This window comes from Lolium perenne, chromosome 6, assembly GCF_019359855.2.
Source record: "Lolium perenne isolate Kyuss_39 chromosome 6, Kyuss_2.0, whole genome shotgun sequence".
Lineage (NCBI taxonomy): Eukaryota > Viridiplantae > Streptophyta > Magnoliopsida > Poales > Poaceae > Lolium > Lolium perenne.
Window position 1 is genome coordinate 162,146,173 of NC_067249.2, and position 17,922 is coordinate 162,164,094.

Consider the following 17,922-nt stretch of genomic DNA (forward strand, 5'->3'; position numbering starts at 1 on the left):
ATGTGATCCTCACATCACTGCCTTCCCCTCCGGTTGTCCCAATTCCTGTCACTTTGGGGCCTCGGGTTCCGGACAGCGACATGTGTATACAACTTGCAGGTAAGATCATAAAACTATGCATATCATCATAAAACAATAACATGTTCAGATCTGAGATCATGGCACTCGGGCCCTAGTGACAAGCATTAAGCATAACAAGTTGCAACAATATCATCAAAGTACCAATTACGGACACTAGGCACTATGCCCTAAAAATCTTATGCTATTACATGACCAATCTCATCCAATCCCTACCATCCCCTTCAGCCTACAACGGGGGAATTACTCACACATGGATGGGGGAAACATTGCTGATCGATGGAGAGGCGTCGGTGGTGATGATGGCGATGATCTCCTCCAATTCCCCGTCCCGGCGGAGTGCCAGAACGGAGTTTCTGGTCCCGAGACGGAGTTTCGCGACGGTGGTGGCGTTCTGGAGGGTTTCTGGCGACTTCCACTTCTGGTCTCGCGTTTTTAGATCGAAACCCTTAAGTAGTCCAGAGGAGGGCGTCAGAGGGCAGCCGAGGGGGCCACACAATAGGGCGGCGCGCCCCCCTCCTGGGCCGCTCCGGCCTAGTGTGTGGGGGCCTCGGGCCTACACCTGGCTTGCCCTTCTGGCTCCATAATTCTTCTGGAAAAATAAGACCTTCGACATAAATTCCGGGGATTTTCCTAAAAGTTGGATTTCTGCACAAAAACGAGATACCCGAGCAATTCTGCTGAAAACAACGTTAGTCCATGTTAGTTGTATCCAAAATACACAAATTAGAGACAAAACAATAGCAAAAGTGTTCGGGAAAGTAGATACGTTTTGGACGTATCACATCATCTTCCACACTATACATCTAATCCTTTGTTTACAGCAAGCCGGTGAGATTGACAACCTCACTGTTATGTTGGGGCAAAGTACTTTGATTGTGTTGTGCAGGTTCCACGTTGGCGCCGGAATCCCTGGTGTTGCGCCGCACTACACTCCGTCACCAACAACCTTCACGTGCTTCTTGACTCCTACTGGTTCGATAACCTTGGTTTCTTACTGAGGGAAAACTTGCTGCTATACGCATCACACCTTCCTCTTGGGGTTCCCAACGGACGCGTGCTGTACGCGTATCACGGGCTGGGGCGAACAACTCCCAGGCCTTGGCGTCCTCGACCGCCTACCGGGCCTCCTCCTCCATCACGGAGGTGCGAAGGACCTCTTGGAGTTGCGGCCACTTCGCTTCCTCCTCCGTCGCCGATATTATTAGCGCGGCGCGGAGGTCGGGGTCCTCTTCTGAGGGCTCCGGCTTGGGCTGCAGCTGCTGCATCGGCGCCGGTTGCAGCAATGTCGCGCCGCCGCGGGCGGCCTTTCCGACGTGGAGACCGCCGTTGTTTCCTTCGGCCCGCAGCGCCGACGAAGGGCAGCGGCTGCTGCTGGCCTCCGCGTTGTTGGCTCCGGGAGCGAACCGTCGCTTGGGGACCATGGCGGCGATTCGCGTCGAGAGAGTGGACAGTGGAGTGGGGAGACCCAACATGAACCGTCGCTTGGAAACTGAAGGACCGCGCTCATGTTGGGCCGACCGATTCATTAGTTTCCATTTTTCGTGTTTCCCTAGTGTCCTTCAGTTTTCTTTTTGTTTCCTGATTATTTTTTCATTTTGCTTTTTTCCTTTCTTTAATGCTGGTTTTTTTCGTGAGATCTCCAAGTTTTGAAAATGTTTAGATCTTAAATATGTTGATGCTCAGGATTTAAAATAATAAATAAAAAATGTTCGCAATTTTAAAAATGTTCAGTTTTTAAAATATTCATTTTTCAAAAAAGATGCTCCTTTGGTTACTAATGTAAGAAATTCTATTTTTTTTAGATTTATTTTGGTCCGTATAGTATTTTATTTTCATCCAGTATACTTCGATATACTCCGTATATTTTTTTATGGTGCTTGAAAATATTAGACGGTACATCAGTGAACCGAGGGAGTAACGAGTTTCTGTTATTGGGCCGTATTGGGAGCTACCCGTGAAGAAATCGCTCCAGGCCGTCAAACCCGAACAGAAGAGGTCGAGCAAAGGAGCTTCGCCGACGACGTCCGCGACGAAGACCCAGGCGGCGGCGCCGCTGGTAAGCCGGCTTTCCGCCCTCCCTCTTCCCTGGACCTCCTCCTCGACGTCCTCCTCTCGCCCTCCTTCCTTGATCGTCCCTTCTCCAGGCCGTCCTCCCCCCGTTTTCCTTCGTCGCTCGCCCCGTACCCTAGATCGACGGGGGGAGAGGAACGGCGACGGGAGGGTGAACGGCGGCCTCTCCCTGGCTCTTCCTCAGCTGGGATCTCACTGGCCATTCGAATCCTCCCCTTCCCCTTCTAATACTCCCTTTACAGCAGCTCAAATCAGATTCTTTTGCCTGATTATTTTTTGATCTGTTTGAACTGCAGATTCCTTGCGGATTTAGTAGCAGCTGAGTCCAATTGGAGGTATGGAAATCATAATCTCTACTCCTAGTTTGATTTATGCATAGTGTTATATGGCTTTGTGATACATATATGGATATTTCAACATTTATGCACAGGAGAGTTAACATTCACCTCGGAACACACTAATACAGTACATGATTAGCACAAATTAAGGAAACATAACCTCCACTGCTCACAACCTCCGAGGACACTAATACACAATTTAAGGAAACATAACCTCCACTGGTCGCACAAGAGATCAATAACATCAAACAATTTTTATATAAAAAAAAAGCAAGACTTGCAGGATTAAGCGCTCATTATCAACACAAAGAAAACAGAGTTACCATATATCGTGAAATCACACAGACCTCTCAAATTAAGCATTGATCGTCACTGCAGTGATCCATGTTGGTCATAACAAAGGTTTAATCTCTCTTTTGTCAAGAGGGAAGTGAGCTGGGTGGCACATCTGTGTGCTAAGCTTGTTCTTAGTAGTAGAATTTCTTCTCATTTTGATGTAGTTCCAGATTTTTTTACGAGGGCTATCCAGTCAGATGTAGACTCTATGCCTGATTAATAAAGTAGTGGGTTGATATTAAAAGAAAATTTGGGAACATGGAGCAAGAGGCAGATGAGCAACACGCGGTGACTCTCCAGAATGGAAAAGAAAACCGACCCCCCATATCTTCTAGAGTTTCTCTAATAGCCCACTGTAGCCACAAAACAGACCAACCCACTAATGTCTCGGGCCAACCAAAGGGCGGTACCCGTAGATCAGCCCAACAGACCATCGCAGCAGCATAGTCATCCGGAACTCAGAAGGGCATATGCATCCAATCATCGAAGGGCGAATCCTCGAATCAGCCTCGCTTCAAATGCTGCCGCGACCAGACGATGGCGCTACGGACTGCCATAAGCCAGTTGCCACGGTGCCAAGTTGTGAGATCTACGCTGACTTTTCTGAGCTTCGATCCAGCCAACGACCTCTCCTCCTTTTTATTTTACGTTTTTGATTGTTTGCTCGTAAACTATTTGTTGAAATGATTAGTTTAGGTTACTGATACATTTGTTATTTTACGTTTTTTGATTGTTTGCTCATGAACTATTTGTCGAAATGATTAGTTTAGTTACTGATATCTTTTAGTCACAGTTTTTGTGTTTCCTGTAATAAAGCTCTATGTTTTTATGTTTCCTTGTCGTTCTTGCATGCTCAAGATAACAACTAACAGTTTCCTTAAACTGTGTATTGGTGTCCTCTGAGGTTGTGAGCAGTGGATGTTATGTTTCCTTAATTTTTGCTAATCATGTATTACTGCGTCCAGAAGTGAAGGTTAACTATATTGCCCATAAATATTGAAACATAAATAAAGTTTCTTGTAATCTTAATCCCTAGTTCACAACCATTCACTATTCAAAATTGAGATGGGCTGACTGAGTGACTCTGTCATCAGTTGTGCAGATAATTGCAGTGCACTTGTATGTCAGATGCTATTTTTTTGAAAAATCAAGAAACTATACAGGACAAATACAGATTGTAAAACGTCCAGTTTCAGCAATATCGAACCACTGCTGCGGTTGAAATAAATAGCTCCCTGGTCTCGAGCTCTCATTCTGGTTATTCTTCACAGGTCTATAAATGGCAGGGAGGAACCGCATAGGTCGACAGTACTATGAGGAACCACGAGGATTTCGTGATGGCCCTCCTCCTCGACTTGCACGAGAAAGGTCTATCTCACCGCGTCGCTTCGAGGGAGAGCTTTCTAGCCGCCGTACTGAGATGCGCAGAATCCGTGATGGCAACCAAAATCTGGTGGATGAAATTGTTGGTCTCAGGCAAGCAATGTCTCGGTTGAAAGAAGATCTCAATTCCTTGAGCCAGGCTATACCTAAGCTCCGTGCAGAGAAAGAACTTGAATCGAGGGAGCTAACTCAGAGGAATCTGAAGCTGGAAGCTGAGCTACGCTCTTTAGAACCTCTTAGGCAAGATGCCTTGCAGCTACGGTCTGAAGCAAGTACACTGCAGTCTTTGAGGCAAGAGTTGACTGCAAAGGTGCAGGGTCTAACAAAGGAGCTTGAGCATCAGAACTCTGAAAGCCAGCGCATACCTGCCATGATAGCTGAACGTGATAGTCTGCGGCAGGAACTAATCCATGCTAGGTATTGAAACATTCTGGTTTGTGTGCGTGCTACGGCTAGATGCAGGATGCTGCTTCTTTTAAATGTGAAGTCTAAGTTGGTGGCTCAGATGAGACGTATATTTTTAGGGCCCTTTTGTTGTGGCTTTTTTTGGCTTTTGGCTTTTGGATTTTGGAAGCCAAAAACAAAGATCCTATTCTTTTGGCTTCCAAAACCCAAAAGCCAAAAAAGCACTATTTAGGTGCTTTTTTTGGCTTTTGCCAAAGCCAAAAAGCCAAAAAAAAGCCACAACAAAAGGGCCCTTAGTATTCTGAAGCCATTTCCCCCTTTATTTTAGTGGAAAAAACAGCTAATTATTGATATCACTGTAGGGCGGCTCTTGACTATGAGAAGAACGCAAAGCCAGAGCTGATGGCCCGGGTGCAGGCAGTGGAGAATGATCTTGTAACTATGGCTCAGGAGTCCGAGAAGCTTAGGGCTGAGCTTGAGAAGAGAAGGGCACCTAGTATGTCTCGTTTCCTCAGCGAATTCAGTTGTGGTTTTATACCCATATAACATGAATTAATTTTAGGTTTCAGCGGCCATGGAGCTTATGGACTACCTATGGCAACTCCTGGGATGGGCTTGCAAGGCAACTATGATGGTGGCTATACCTACACGGAGAACCGCTATGGTGCTGGACCATGGGACCCCCCTGGTTATCCACACCCATGAGTTGGGTTTCCGATCCTCGCCCCCCTGCAGTGTCCATCGCTATCAGCACTTGAAATGCGACAAAGTTCTATCTTAGCACTAAAACTTGCTGTGTTGGTGATTTCAAGGCACATTTATAGTGTTTCTAGCTTTCCTGGCAACTTATACCAGCTCTGCTTGTATTGACACTTTCAGAAAGCCGTGGACACCAACTGGCTACGTTAGGAGGCAGTTTCTCACAGCGAACAAACAAGACTTATAATTTAAGCTTCAGAAAATTGTATCAGCACTCGGAGCTTCTGAGGCAGATTTCCTTCGCGTGACATGCCCGTTGCTTTTTTGTTTCTACCCTCTTGGAGGTCGAGCTCCTTGTAAGCTTCATATCGTCAAATGCTATTGTGAAGAAGTGAGCCTCCCTGACATGTTTAGGGAGCTGGATGTACAATCCAGCCGTGTAGTTTCAAGTCCTCGCGGATCTAGATTTGGATTTTAATTATTTAAAAATAAAAATGACATTATCATGTCGCATAACATTATGGCGCTATTTAATTTACAACACAAAAGAGTTATCATCGTGTATTGGAAGAACAAGCAGGATCCATAGCACAAACCACAGAAAGCGTGGAAACTTTCTACTCTTCTCTGCTTTCCATTTGAGATTTGCTATGTTGTGCCATGTGCGAGCTGCACATGCATGAACTAAGAAGTGTGGTTGATGTGCTTTGTTTTTGGCAGAGCTTACCGCTCCTTTTTTTTCTCCTCTAATTGTGATGGCCATCTTCTTAACTGGCGTGAGGTTTTCTTGTTTTGCACTTTGGTCCGTTTGTAAAGGTTTTTGTGCTGTTTTTCGTATATTAACTAGATAGCTCTTTTCTTTTTAAGTAACTAGGAAAATGCCAGTTTCTTGCACTGGTAGAAATAAATCTTGAAATGCTACAGCAAATCATTCGTGCTTACATTTCTTGTCTTTGCCACAGTTGCTGATGGTGGTCATGCATCATGGGTTGAGTGAGAGTGCGTCGATCGAAAAAAGAGAGGGATGAAGCTTCATCTCTTCCACCCGCTTGTATGGACCATCGTGGTGCTCTACACCGGGTTAACAAGCTCTGCCTTTCACTGTTTTGCCACATAAAAAAATCAGGACTCGTTTCTATATCCTCTTACATGCCCCTTTCTAGCTGTTTCTTCAAACTTGTATTGCAAATTATAGTGCTAGACAGAGAAATGATTGTCTTAATTGGCAGTCACGTATTTCAAATACGATTGAGATGAATACTGTCGGTGGGACAAATGTTGTTCTGCTTCTGCTTTTGATAGTCATGTATCCGGCACCTTAATATGCAGCGCAATGAGAGTCTTTTTTGGTTGTGCCTAATTTTTTTAAAATAGAGTCTGCTAGAGATCGGTTTTTGGCCTGCAGTACTGGAAAAATCAGTTTTTTTAGTGGCCGGAGCTGTTTGAAAGGAAGACAGATTTTGGGCAAATTATCTTTTTAGATGAAAGGGCCTCGCTCCGGTTTCATTTCCATGAAACCATCCCACAATATTCCAGGTTTTTACAAATACTCACACCATACCCGGGGGGAAGAAGTATCATTACAGCACCAGGAAACACCCCCACAACACCTCCAAAACACAGATGTTTCAGATCACAAGACAAGCTACCCTGGCACCTAAAACTTTAACCACTTGCAGAAGATGAATTACACTCTATTCACGATCTTGAACTGCTCACCATCACCAACCATCATCAAGTCATTGGCTGTCAAGGTCCTTGCTAGATCCAGGGATGCAATCTTGAGAGCCTCACCCTCAGCACAACACATGTTTATCAGCTTCACCTCATCAGTTATCAACAACTTCTTTATAGGCATCAACCAGGATCCGCCACAACAGGAGCGGTGAAGCATGAGCTAAGACCTCCAGTGAAATCACCTTCATTCTCAAATTTTCTTTTTCTGTTCCCTGCAGCAAAACATTTCACTGAGCAAGGAAGTAAGCCGTTTTTCGGCAGATGACACCATGGGAATCGATTAAAACACATGTCATTCCTGTTGAGACATATACTCCATAAGACAGCAGCATTAATCATATTAAGCATCATATAAGTTTTGTTATGCTCCCAGAGACTAGCCAAAGCTTCTAATGAAACCTGGGGTGAACCTAGCCTAGTCACATGTAAAATCTCTTTTCAAATAGCTTTAGCAACTACACAGTTAAAGAACAAATTAGTAATGTGTACTAGTTTCATTTTCATTGCAGAAGACACAAATCAGATCATCCATATTTTATCCCTTAACTAGGCAAATTATCAGACGGTGTAAGCATAAGATTCTAGGCACGCAAAAATGCAACTTAATTAGTCGAATCAAATCGAATCCAATCGAATCCAATCGAATCAAATCGAACCCAATCGAATCACAAATGATACATAGCTCCCGAGACAGCTGAGTAAAATACTTTTATCACTCTGTTTATCTGTCCTCCCCACTCCTGAGCTGCGATTAGCTACTCATTGTCTCCGAGGACTGAGAAGACCAAATATCCCACATATCCCACAGTCCAACAACGCCATGGCCTTTCCCTGCCTCCGCATCCTCGACACCACCACCGTCACGCCTTCCGGCCCCGCGCTGCCGCAGTCCTCCATCCCTCTCACCTTCTACGACGTGTGGTGGCTCGGCTTCCCGCCCGTCCAGCGCGTCTTCTTCTACCGCCTCGCTCCAGACGCCGACCTCCCCAGGCTCCTCTCCAACCTGAAGGGCTCGCTTTCCACAGCTCTCCGCGCCTTCTTCCCACTAGCCGGCAACGTCCGCCTCACCCCCGGAGCCGCCTCCGCCCGCCATGACATCTTCTACGCTCCTGGAGATGGCGTCCCCTTCACGGTCGCGGAATACGAGTACGACGGCGCCGACCTGGCGTCACACGAGCCTAGGCAGGTCGCTGATATCGCACAGCTCGCCCCGCGCCTGCCTGGCGGCGGGGCGCTTCTTGCCGTGCAGGCCACCGTGCTGCGTCAACGTCGGGGCCTCGCTCTCGGCGTCACATTGCAGCACGCCGCCTGCGACGGCGCGGGATCCACCAACTTCCTCCACACCTGGGCGGCCACCTGCGCCGGAGCGGAGCCTCCGGCGCCTCCTGTCATCGACCGGGCGCTCATCGGGGACCACCAGGGCCTCTACGACCACTACGCGAAAAACATGATAAGCAGCAAAGAACTGGAGTCCGTCGTCAAGCTGCCCACGGACCAGCTCATGGCCACGTTCACGCTCTCTGGGGACCAACTGCAGAGCATCAAAGACGCGGTCGCCGGCCAGGCCGTGCGGCGTGGCCAGCAGCCACCGAGGTGCTCATCTCTTGTCGCCGCCTTGGGGTTCATATGGTGCTGCCACTTTCGTGCCAAAGCGAGGAGCGCGGTCAAAGCAGGTGGCTTCGGGGCCGAGACGACCCACTTCTCACTGGCCGTCGACCACCGGCGGTGGTCGAAGCCGCCCGTCCCAGCGACGTACTTGGGCAACTGCATTGGCCCAGCCATCTGCACTGCGCAGGAACTCGCCTTGGCTGGCGCGAGCAGCCTCTTGACGGCGTGCGCGGTGATAGCAGCGGGCATCGAGAAGGCAGTGGCGGCGCCGGAGTGGGGAACGCTGATGGAGCGCATAAAAGAGGTGGCACCTACCGGGGTTCTATCGGTGGCGGGATCGCCAAGATTCCTAGTGTACAGCCTCGACTTCGGGTTCGGCCGGCCGGTGAAGGTGGAGATTGTGTCCGTGGCGAGAACCGGGGCGGTGGCGGTGGCGGAGTGCGGCGCCATGGGCACCGGTTTAGAAATGGGCATCAGTTTGCCGCCGGCTGGCATGAAGGCGTTCCAGAGGGGTGCTTCACCGATGCCCTCGCGTGCCTATCGTCCGATCAATGCAAGTAAGAGGTCCAAGTCGTTAATTTGCCGTCGAACGTCGATTCATAGACGCATGGTCCCTACTCCTACCAGAATGTTGAATAATCACCTCATTTTTTTTTTTGAGAATAATATGTTGACAGTTAAATGTACCACAACAAGGTTAGAAAGTTCATCGGAGTATCAATATTTATGCATCACGTTAATTTATTTGGATAAGTGTTCAGTAAAGATTGGTCAGGCTTGACCGGATGAAACTCAATAGTGTTTAAGTATACTAGTAATATTGCACGTGCAATCACGTATTTCTAATGTGGATTCACATATTCCATTGATTTTAACATACATAACACTATAGATATCCTAAAATAATTGAAGTTATTTTCTTTACTTTTCGAGTTATTTGTACTACTGTTGATGATTATTAATAGATCGATGGATTTATCGCAAAAAAAAAGTTAGTACAATGTGTCGATTCTCCAAATTCGGCATTATGCAGTGCGCAAAGTCCAATCCATAAGGCTAAGGTACAAGACATCGTAGAACGCGGGCGCATCCAGCACCGAGAAGCAGCAACAAGAGAATTCATGCACGATTTGCAGAGCAGAGCCTTTAAAGTCTGTCTCCCTCGTCATCGGCACTGTGGACAGGTGCAGTCAAAGCTTTTTTTTTTGCGGGGAAGGTGCAGTCAAAGCTTGAAACTGTAGGTGGAAAAAGCCATATAACGATGGATAAAATTTTGAATCAAGTATTATAGATCTCTTGCAATTAACTCAACAACAAAGGTGAACTGCACAGAAAGAATAAAAATTATTTATGTGGAGCCTTAATTCTGCCTCTGAGTTAGAATCTTCCTAATAGTATCTTTCTGAAAATCTGAACCAAAGTGTCTACCATCCATCATCACAATTTTTTTCAATAAAGGATGCTTTATTACTTTGAAAAGCAATTACATCCAGCATCTGCATAACCAGAATGCACATAGCCTCTGCAATTTTTTATCCATCATCACAATTACACGGACTGAAAATATGAATGGGCAATAATTACCTTGTATTTGTATCCCGTCTGCAACTTCATGAAACATGCTTCTTCCCATTTGTATCTTAGTGGTGGTGAGTAAGAAGGCAACCAATGTTTTTTTACAGATAGATGAAGCTCTCTGAATATAAGAGCATATGTTTCTTGCTGATTGACAACAGACAAAACACGCAGAAGCACACAATTTTAAACGATGTGGTTAAAATTGAAAAACTGAATTATGTATTTAGCAGTGTAAAATAATATATTTCCTATAAAATCTCAAGGGTGCCATTGCATGAGAAATTATCAATTAAAATCACAAAACCATAAATTGCCTATTATACAAGACCATGTATAGAGGACACTCAAATCTGGCAGGAAATACATCCCAGGGGCTGGCAAGCTGTGGTGTTTCGTGTCATAGGCATACCAGCTTGATAACAGAAACATAACACCAAGATATACAAAAGTAATCTCAACGGCTGTAAACGTAAAACCAAAAAGCAATAGACAATCTGAATGCGTATGGGGAAGAAAACTACACTGTACCATATGCAAATGCATCTCCTAACAATTTATCATAAGTTGTTGGATATATAATAAACTAAAAGCAAAATAGAATACCTCATAACCTCCAGTAGGTGTTCTGTACATGCATTCGCATCTCCTGAAAATTAAAAGATACATCAAGAAGGTAGGTTTACATCACGGTACCATTTTTTTAGAAGAAGAGGGCTGGAACCCTCTTCCATTGAAATGCAACCAACTATCAAGGTTTGGCGAGCTGTGGACTTAGAAACTGGGAACGGCACCAAGAAGAAATAGGTAGGTTACCCAGTAGGATACTTAAAGCAAATGCCTTCAATCAATTCTCACAAGCAATCTGTTGTCGTCATTGGTTTACCAACTCAGAAGGTCCGGAGCTTGCATGATATTTGCCAGCCCTCCCCACCAGTGGTCCACAATCTGAAAATTAAGAGATACCTTCAATTGAGTTGGTCTGGGTGTAGAGGACGGCAGGTGCAGACACGCCGGCGGTGTGCGGCGCGACGGCCTGCAGTGGGGGCATGGGGCGTCGAAGCGTCGTGATGGTCGACGCAGGCGGCGGCGTGATAGTTGCGTCCGGCAATGCGATTGTGGAGGCTGGCGCCGTGGTGTGATGTTCGACGCGGGCGGCGGCATGCGGCGGTGCTCGGGGGGCCTGCGCTGGCGCGGCGGCGAGCGGGGGGCTCGCGGCGGCGTGCGCAGGTTGTCGCGGGCGTGGGTTAGTACGCTTCGCGTAGGAGAGTTTGTGCAGGGGCGTTTGGGGAAGATTCTTAGCGGTTTGTGTTGATTGTTTGATTAGTCGTGAGTTACACCTCGTACGTGGGCGTCTAACACTGTTTTAGGAGTATTGGGACCGTAGGATTAGATGCTTAGACGGTCCAGATGGTTTGGATCTGCCAGTCTGGCTCTTTTAATAGTAGTGGAGATGCATAGTGCATAACGACACATTTTTGAAGGGTTGCGCTAGCCGTCGGTCGCCGGATTTTGGGTCAAAAATCCCGAACCGTTGGATGTGATGTAACGGTTGGTTGGATCTTCATTGTAGCATCTTTGGCAGGAAACGCCGCTATCAGCACTCAGAAAATTCATTCACACCGCGTCATGTTTCCTTGCATGCATGGGATCCTCACTGCGTGTGTGGAACCCAGTCTATGCCTACTTCTGCGCTACTATCTTGCATGCATGTAGATGTTTGAAGCCCAGCTAGCCAAGCTGTTTGACTTTCTTGGACGTACATGCTAGCTTGAGCTAGCTGATCTCACGGTCAAAGGGGACGCACTGATGGCTTAAAAAAAAGAACATTGAATAAAAATGTCTATTACAACAAAATTTCTCACCTCGGCATACAAAAAAAATATTGTTACAACAAATCGCCGTCACAATTTTTAAGAAAATAATCTTACAAAAAGTGGTTTAACAACAATTTTTTCCAGTAAATTCATTTACTAATGTGTGTATGCAACAAGGTAAAATGGTCGCCACGAACCACATTTTTTGCTGCAAATTCATTTACAACAAATTTTGTCCACTATTTCTACAAAATTCACATACTAATACAACAAAATGCACATGTTTTTGAATGTAGCAATAATAAAGTGGTTAGACGCCATATTTTGTGTAGATTGATTTGCAACAAAAACCGCCAACAATTTTAGTAGAAAACACGACATATTACAACAAAAAAGATCGCCAATATATTTAGAACAATCATTAACAAAAAAACCAACAAAAAATTAATTGTTTACGATAATGGTAAAAAAACATTAACAATTTCTCGTGCCCAAAAAATTCACAACAAATCACATAGTGATTTACAACAAATATTTCATCACTATCATAATAACTCAGTTAACTAATACAACATTAGACAAAAATCTTTTGGGATATCTATTTGCACAAAGATTCATAAGTTGTTTTCAACAATTTTTTCATGGCAAAAAATGATGTCCATGGCAACCCTATACTCACCGATTCGGCACGGCTACCATGAATACAGCTCGCTAGAGTTGCTGACGGCAATAGAGCTGCCGACATTGGGCCCATTTCCATTGGTTTGATCCATTTGGTGCCGATAACATTGTGGCAATGATCTGGACGCTTCATGAGAGTCCAAACATCATTTCTCTTGAAATTACGATACACTGTTCCTTAAATGGACACCCAACGTTTATCGAACTCAGTGAGGTAGAAGTCAAAGATATCCCTCTCAAGAAACCCTGCAATTACAATACAAGAAGTTTCTTGTGTTCCCAACACACCCAATACACTTGTCAGGTGTATATGTGCACTAGTTCAGCGAAGAGATAGTGAAATACAAGTAATATGGATGATTATGAGTTGGAATTGCAATCTGAAATAAAAATGGCATCAAGCAAATATGTAGTACAACTGGTTGTAAACGGTGTTTTAATGTTTGGAAACAAGACCTAGGGATCATAATTTCACTAGTGGACACTCTCAACAATGATACCATAATTGAATACATAGATATTAGCACTTCACTATGCTACTCTAAACCACTCTCCCGTTTGATAATAAACACAAATTCACTGCATAGGTCTGCATAAACATTCCTTAAAGTTCGCATTCTCAATCGATGGACACCCCACGCTGTCACTTTGAGCATACAAAGATGGTACTAACTAGACACCACAATTCATAAGTATTTCTGTAAATTAAGCTTAAGAAGCAAACACGGTGTGCACACTGTCACTTTCACACAGTTGGACAAGGTGTCCCTGGAGATCACATAATAAAACCACTTGAGTAGCACAATAGTTGAAGCATAACATCTACTTATTCAACTAGATTACAATGCTCATGATCACATACATATCATACATGTAGAGATAGATAGTACCACATAGCTACCGGTAAAGCCCTTAGCCTCGGGGGAGAACTACTCACTCCTCATCATGGGAGTCAGCAACGGCGATGAATATGACGGTGGAGTCGATGGAGATGGCCCGGGGGCAATTCCCTCTCCCGGCAGGGTGCCGGAACAGAGACTTCTGTCCCTCGAATCTTGTCTATGACGGCGGCGGAGCTACGAAACATTTTGTGGGTGGAGGCTTATTGATTTAGGGTTCACGCGCCAGGAGATTTATTATAGGCGGAAGGGCGATGGAGGCCAGGGGGCCACACCACCCCTAGGCGCGGGTCCAGGCCAGGCCGCGCCTAGTGGTATCATGTGAAAGTCGACTACATGATACTTCACCTTTATGGGCCTAGGGGAATGCATCGTGTATTTGGCTACTAATTGTGTGGTTGCGGGAGCGACAGAAACCCAAACCCCCGTTAGGAAACCGGTGCACGAGGGAGTGTAGGACCTCAAAGTTTAAGATTGTGGTTAGATTTATCTTAATTACTTTCTTGTAGTTACAGATGCTTGCAAGAGGTATAATCACAAGTATGTATTAGTCCAAGTATGGGGTAGTGCATTAGCATAGGTTCACCGACACAACAGTTACCAAACCATTGAAGATTATTTAGCTATGTGAAGCGAAAGCACTTGACGGAATTCCTGTGTGTCCTCAGGAACGTTTGGTCATCATAAGTAAAACAACCGGCTTGTCCTTTGCTCTAAAAAGGATTGGGCCACTCGTTGCAATTATTATTACTGCATTTTATTTACTCGTACTTTATTTATCTGCAATACTAAACACCCCTGCAAACATGTTTGCTAGTGTTACAGTGAATCCTCGATCAAAACTGCTTGTGAACACCTTCTGCTCCTCGTTGGGTTCGACACTCTTATTTATCAAAAGTACCACGATACACCCCCTATACTTGTGGGTCGTCACTCCTCAAGGAGGAAGAAAGGGTATTTATAGTCCAAGGAGAAAACTAGCAGTCTACACAAATTCCCATGCACTGCTTTCCGGTGGTTGGTCGGCGCATTAGGCTAGCCGTCGGACATACCGACGAATAGACTAGAGACGCCGGCTCATATGCCAGTTTGGCAAAGTAGCAACTGGTGGCCTACTAGGATCCTCCGGTGCCCTGGACGTGCCGTTGGGACCTGGGCCGGAATGACCAGTGGTCATCGGTCTGCATGTCGGTCCACCGCTGGTTTGGTACTAGAATCGTTCCGGTGGCCATCGGTGAGCAGGCCGGCGCCCGCCGGTCATTCCGGCGTTGAGACCGGTGCCACCGGTTTCCACGATGGTTTTCTCTGAAGCAATCTGATGACCCACAAGTATAGGGGGTGTATCGTAGTACTTTTGATAAATAAGAGTGTTGAACCCAACGAGGAGCAGAAGGTGCTGACAAGCAGTTTTGATGAAGGATTCACTGTAAATGCTCACAAACAAGTTTTCAGGAGGTTTTGATATAGCAGATAAATAAAATACAAGTAAGTAAAATGCGAGAATAATAAGTGCAGCAAGTGGCCCAATCCTTTTTAGCACAAAGGACAAGCCGGTTTGTTTACTTATGATGACCAAACGTTCTTGAGGACACACGGGAATTTAGTCTAGTGCTTTCGCTTCATATAGTTGATTAATCTTCATTGTTTTGATAAGTGTTGTGTGGGTGAACCTATGCTAATGCACCGCCCTTCCTAGGACTAATACATACTTGTGATTAAACATCTTGCAAGCATCCGCAAATACAAGAAAGTAATTAAGATAAATCTAACCACAGCCTTAAACTCTGAGATCCTGCTATCCCTCATGCATCGATATACCAACGGGGGTTCAGGTTGCTGTCACTCCGGCAACCCCAGAATTAGCAAACGAATAAAAGATGCATTCCCCTAGGCCCATAAAGGTGAAGTATCATGTAGTCGGCGTTAACATGACACCACTACAAGAATAACACCACAACTTAAATATCAAACCATTAAATATTACTCAACATAGTTCACTACTAACATTTAGACTTCACCCATGTCCTCAAGAACTAAACGAACTACTCACAAGACATCATATGGAACATGATCAGAGGTGATATGATAATGGATAACAATCTGAACATAAACCTTGATTCAATGGTTTCACTCAATAGCATCAATAACAAGGAGTAATCAACACCGGGAGAGTTTCCCCTATGAAATAATCAAGATTAAACCCTAGATGTTACAGCGGAGACGAGGTGCAGCGGTGGAGATGACGGTGTCGGTGGTGGTGAAAGATCGAGATGTCGCCTAGAGGGGGGGTGAATAGGAAATTACAAACTCTTGCGGATTTGTCTTGTAAGAATGCGGAATTAAACTATCGTTTAGTTTACAAGCACAAACCCTAAATATGCTAAGATCAACTAAGTGTAACAATAGCAACTAGAGCTAAGCAAGATAGGCACAAGATATATGTAGCACAAGTGATAGCAAGATATATGTACTTCAAGCACGATGGCTATCACAAGGAAAGAGAGCTCGGGTATAGAAATAACCGAGGCACGCGGAGACGAGGATGTATTCCCGTGTTCCCTTGCTTTGCAACAAGGTACGTCACGTTTGGAGGAGTGGAGGTCCCACGAAGGATTCCCCGCGCCACGAAGGCTCACCCTATTCTCCGAACCACACCCACGAAGGATAATGGCCCTTTCCTTATGGTTAGCTTTTCCTCTGCTCCGGAGATGGCAAGCTCCACAACCACTTCACAAGCTCCAAGAAGGAGAAGCCCGGGCCCCTTCACAATCTTCCACGAAGAGATCACCGGGACACCAACCAAGCCAACTAGGAGGTCACCCTCCAAGAGTAACAAGCTCACGGTCTCTCACTCGAACAAATCGTGGTGGAGAGCTCAACACTATGCAATGATGCAAAGCAAGAACACCGGAGGTGTTCAAGTCCTTCACACTCAAATCCCACCAAAGCAACGAATGCTAGGATGAGATTGGAGAGGAAGAACAAGGGGGAAAGTCAACCAAAGACTCCAAGATCTAGATCCCAAGAGATTCCCTCACTTAGAGAAGAAACGGTTTGGTGGAAGTGTAGATCTAGATCTCCTCTCTCAAATCCTCAAATATGAGCAAGAACGGTTGGAGGAATCAAGGGAGAGAGCAACTTCTTCAAATGCAACAATGGAGGTGAGAGAAAGGGGAAGAAGTTGTTTGCTCAAGGTGGAAGAAAGCTATTTATAGCAAGGGAGAGAAAATAACCGTTGGGGGAGAAAACAGCTCTTAAAATCGCAGGAAAAATAGCCCAGCCGGTGGTCCAGGCCGGTTGACCGGATGCTGGGCCGAGGAGGCCGGTCAGCAGTCCGGCCCAACCGGGCCACCGACCGGGCGGAGCGGAGACGGCGCACAGGCGGTAGAAGGGCTGCGGCCGCGCGGGGGAGAGGCTCAGGCCGCGTGGGCCTTGGGTGGCCAAGGCGGCCCAGTCCGGATCCGGCCGGACCGGAGAGGCAGCAGGCGGCCCGGTCGTGGACCTGGCCCAAGGCCGGTCACAGCCCGCGCGGCGCGCGCCAGGCCGCGTGACGGGCCGAGAGGCGGAGAGGCGGCCCGGTGCGGCTTCCGGTTGGACCGGGTGATCTGCTGGCCGGGCTGCGCGTGGGCCGGTGGCCGCCCGGTCCGGTTGGCGCCCGGTGCGGACCGGGTGGGCCGGCGTGCGGCCCGGCCGGCCGGGCGGCAACCGGCAGCCGTCCCCTTTTTTCTTTTCTTTTTCTTTTTCTTCTTTTACCTTTTCTTTAATAACTATTGCTCCCGAACTCCGATTGACATGAAACAAATTTCGTTGGAAAGATAATAACAAATGCCATCCAATAGAAAGTGCAAACTCAAGAAACTGTAGGAGGGGATTTTATCATGAATATAAAAGGGTAGAACCTTATATCATGAATAACCGGTAAAATCACCCAACCTCGAAAACGCAATAGAAGATGCATGCAAACTCCGTTTTCGATGAACTTGGGCTTGTTGTAAAGCTAGCAACAAGCTCAAGAACCTCACATAGAGAAACACCAAGAGGCAATAAGGATATGCAAAGTATGCAAAGGATTGAGCTCCCTAAGACGATGTGATCAAGTTACTCAACCGAAATCCCCTCTTAATAGTGCGGCTATCTATCCTATAATCCGGTCTCCCAACATCCACCTTGAGACCGGTAAAAGGAAAACCTAGCAAGGCCATACCTTTGCCTTGCGCATCCCGCTTGATCTTGATGATAACTCTTCAAGCCTCACTCAAGCCGGAATACCTCACTTGACCAATGTTGCTTCGC

At 46.1% G+C, this 17,922-nt stretch overlaps 2 protein-coding genes across 2 annotated transcripts; both read left to right on the forward strand.

The window, feature by feature from the left end:
- The first annotated feature begins 1,997 nt into the window (after window positions 1-1,997).
- Window positions 1,998-5,583, forward strand: LOC127307038 (protein FLX-like 3). The gene is made up of 5 exons (XM_051337729.2): window positions 1,998-2,137; window positions 2,448-2,486; window positions 4,097-4,625; window positions 4,976-5,109; window positions 5,176-5,583. Exons 3-5 carry the CDS (start codon window positions 4,105-4,107, stop codon window positions 5,316-5,318), a joined length of 798 nt encoding a protein of 265 aa, XP_051193689.1. The 5' UTR covers window positions 1,998-2,137; window positions 2,448-2,486; window positions 4,097-4,104; the 3' UTR covers window positions 5,319-5,583.
- Window positions 5,584-7,848: 2,265 nt separating this feature from the next.
- LOC127309483 (phenolic glucoside malonyltransferase 1-like) lies at window positions 7,849-9,462 on the forward strand. Its single transcript, XM_051340328.1, has one exon. The coding sequence runs from the start codon at window positions 7,870-7,872 to the stop codon at window positions 9,436-9,438; it is 1,569 nt and encodes a 522-aa protein (XP_051196288.1). The 5' UTR covers window positions 7,849-7,869; the 3' UTR covers window positions 9,439-9,462.
- Window positions 9,463-17,922: the final 8,460 nt, after the last annotated feature.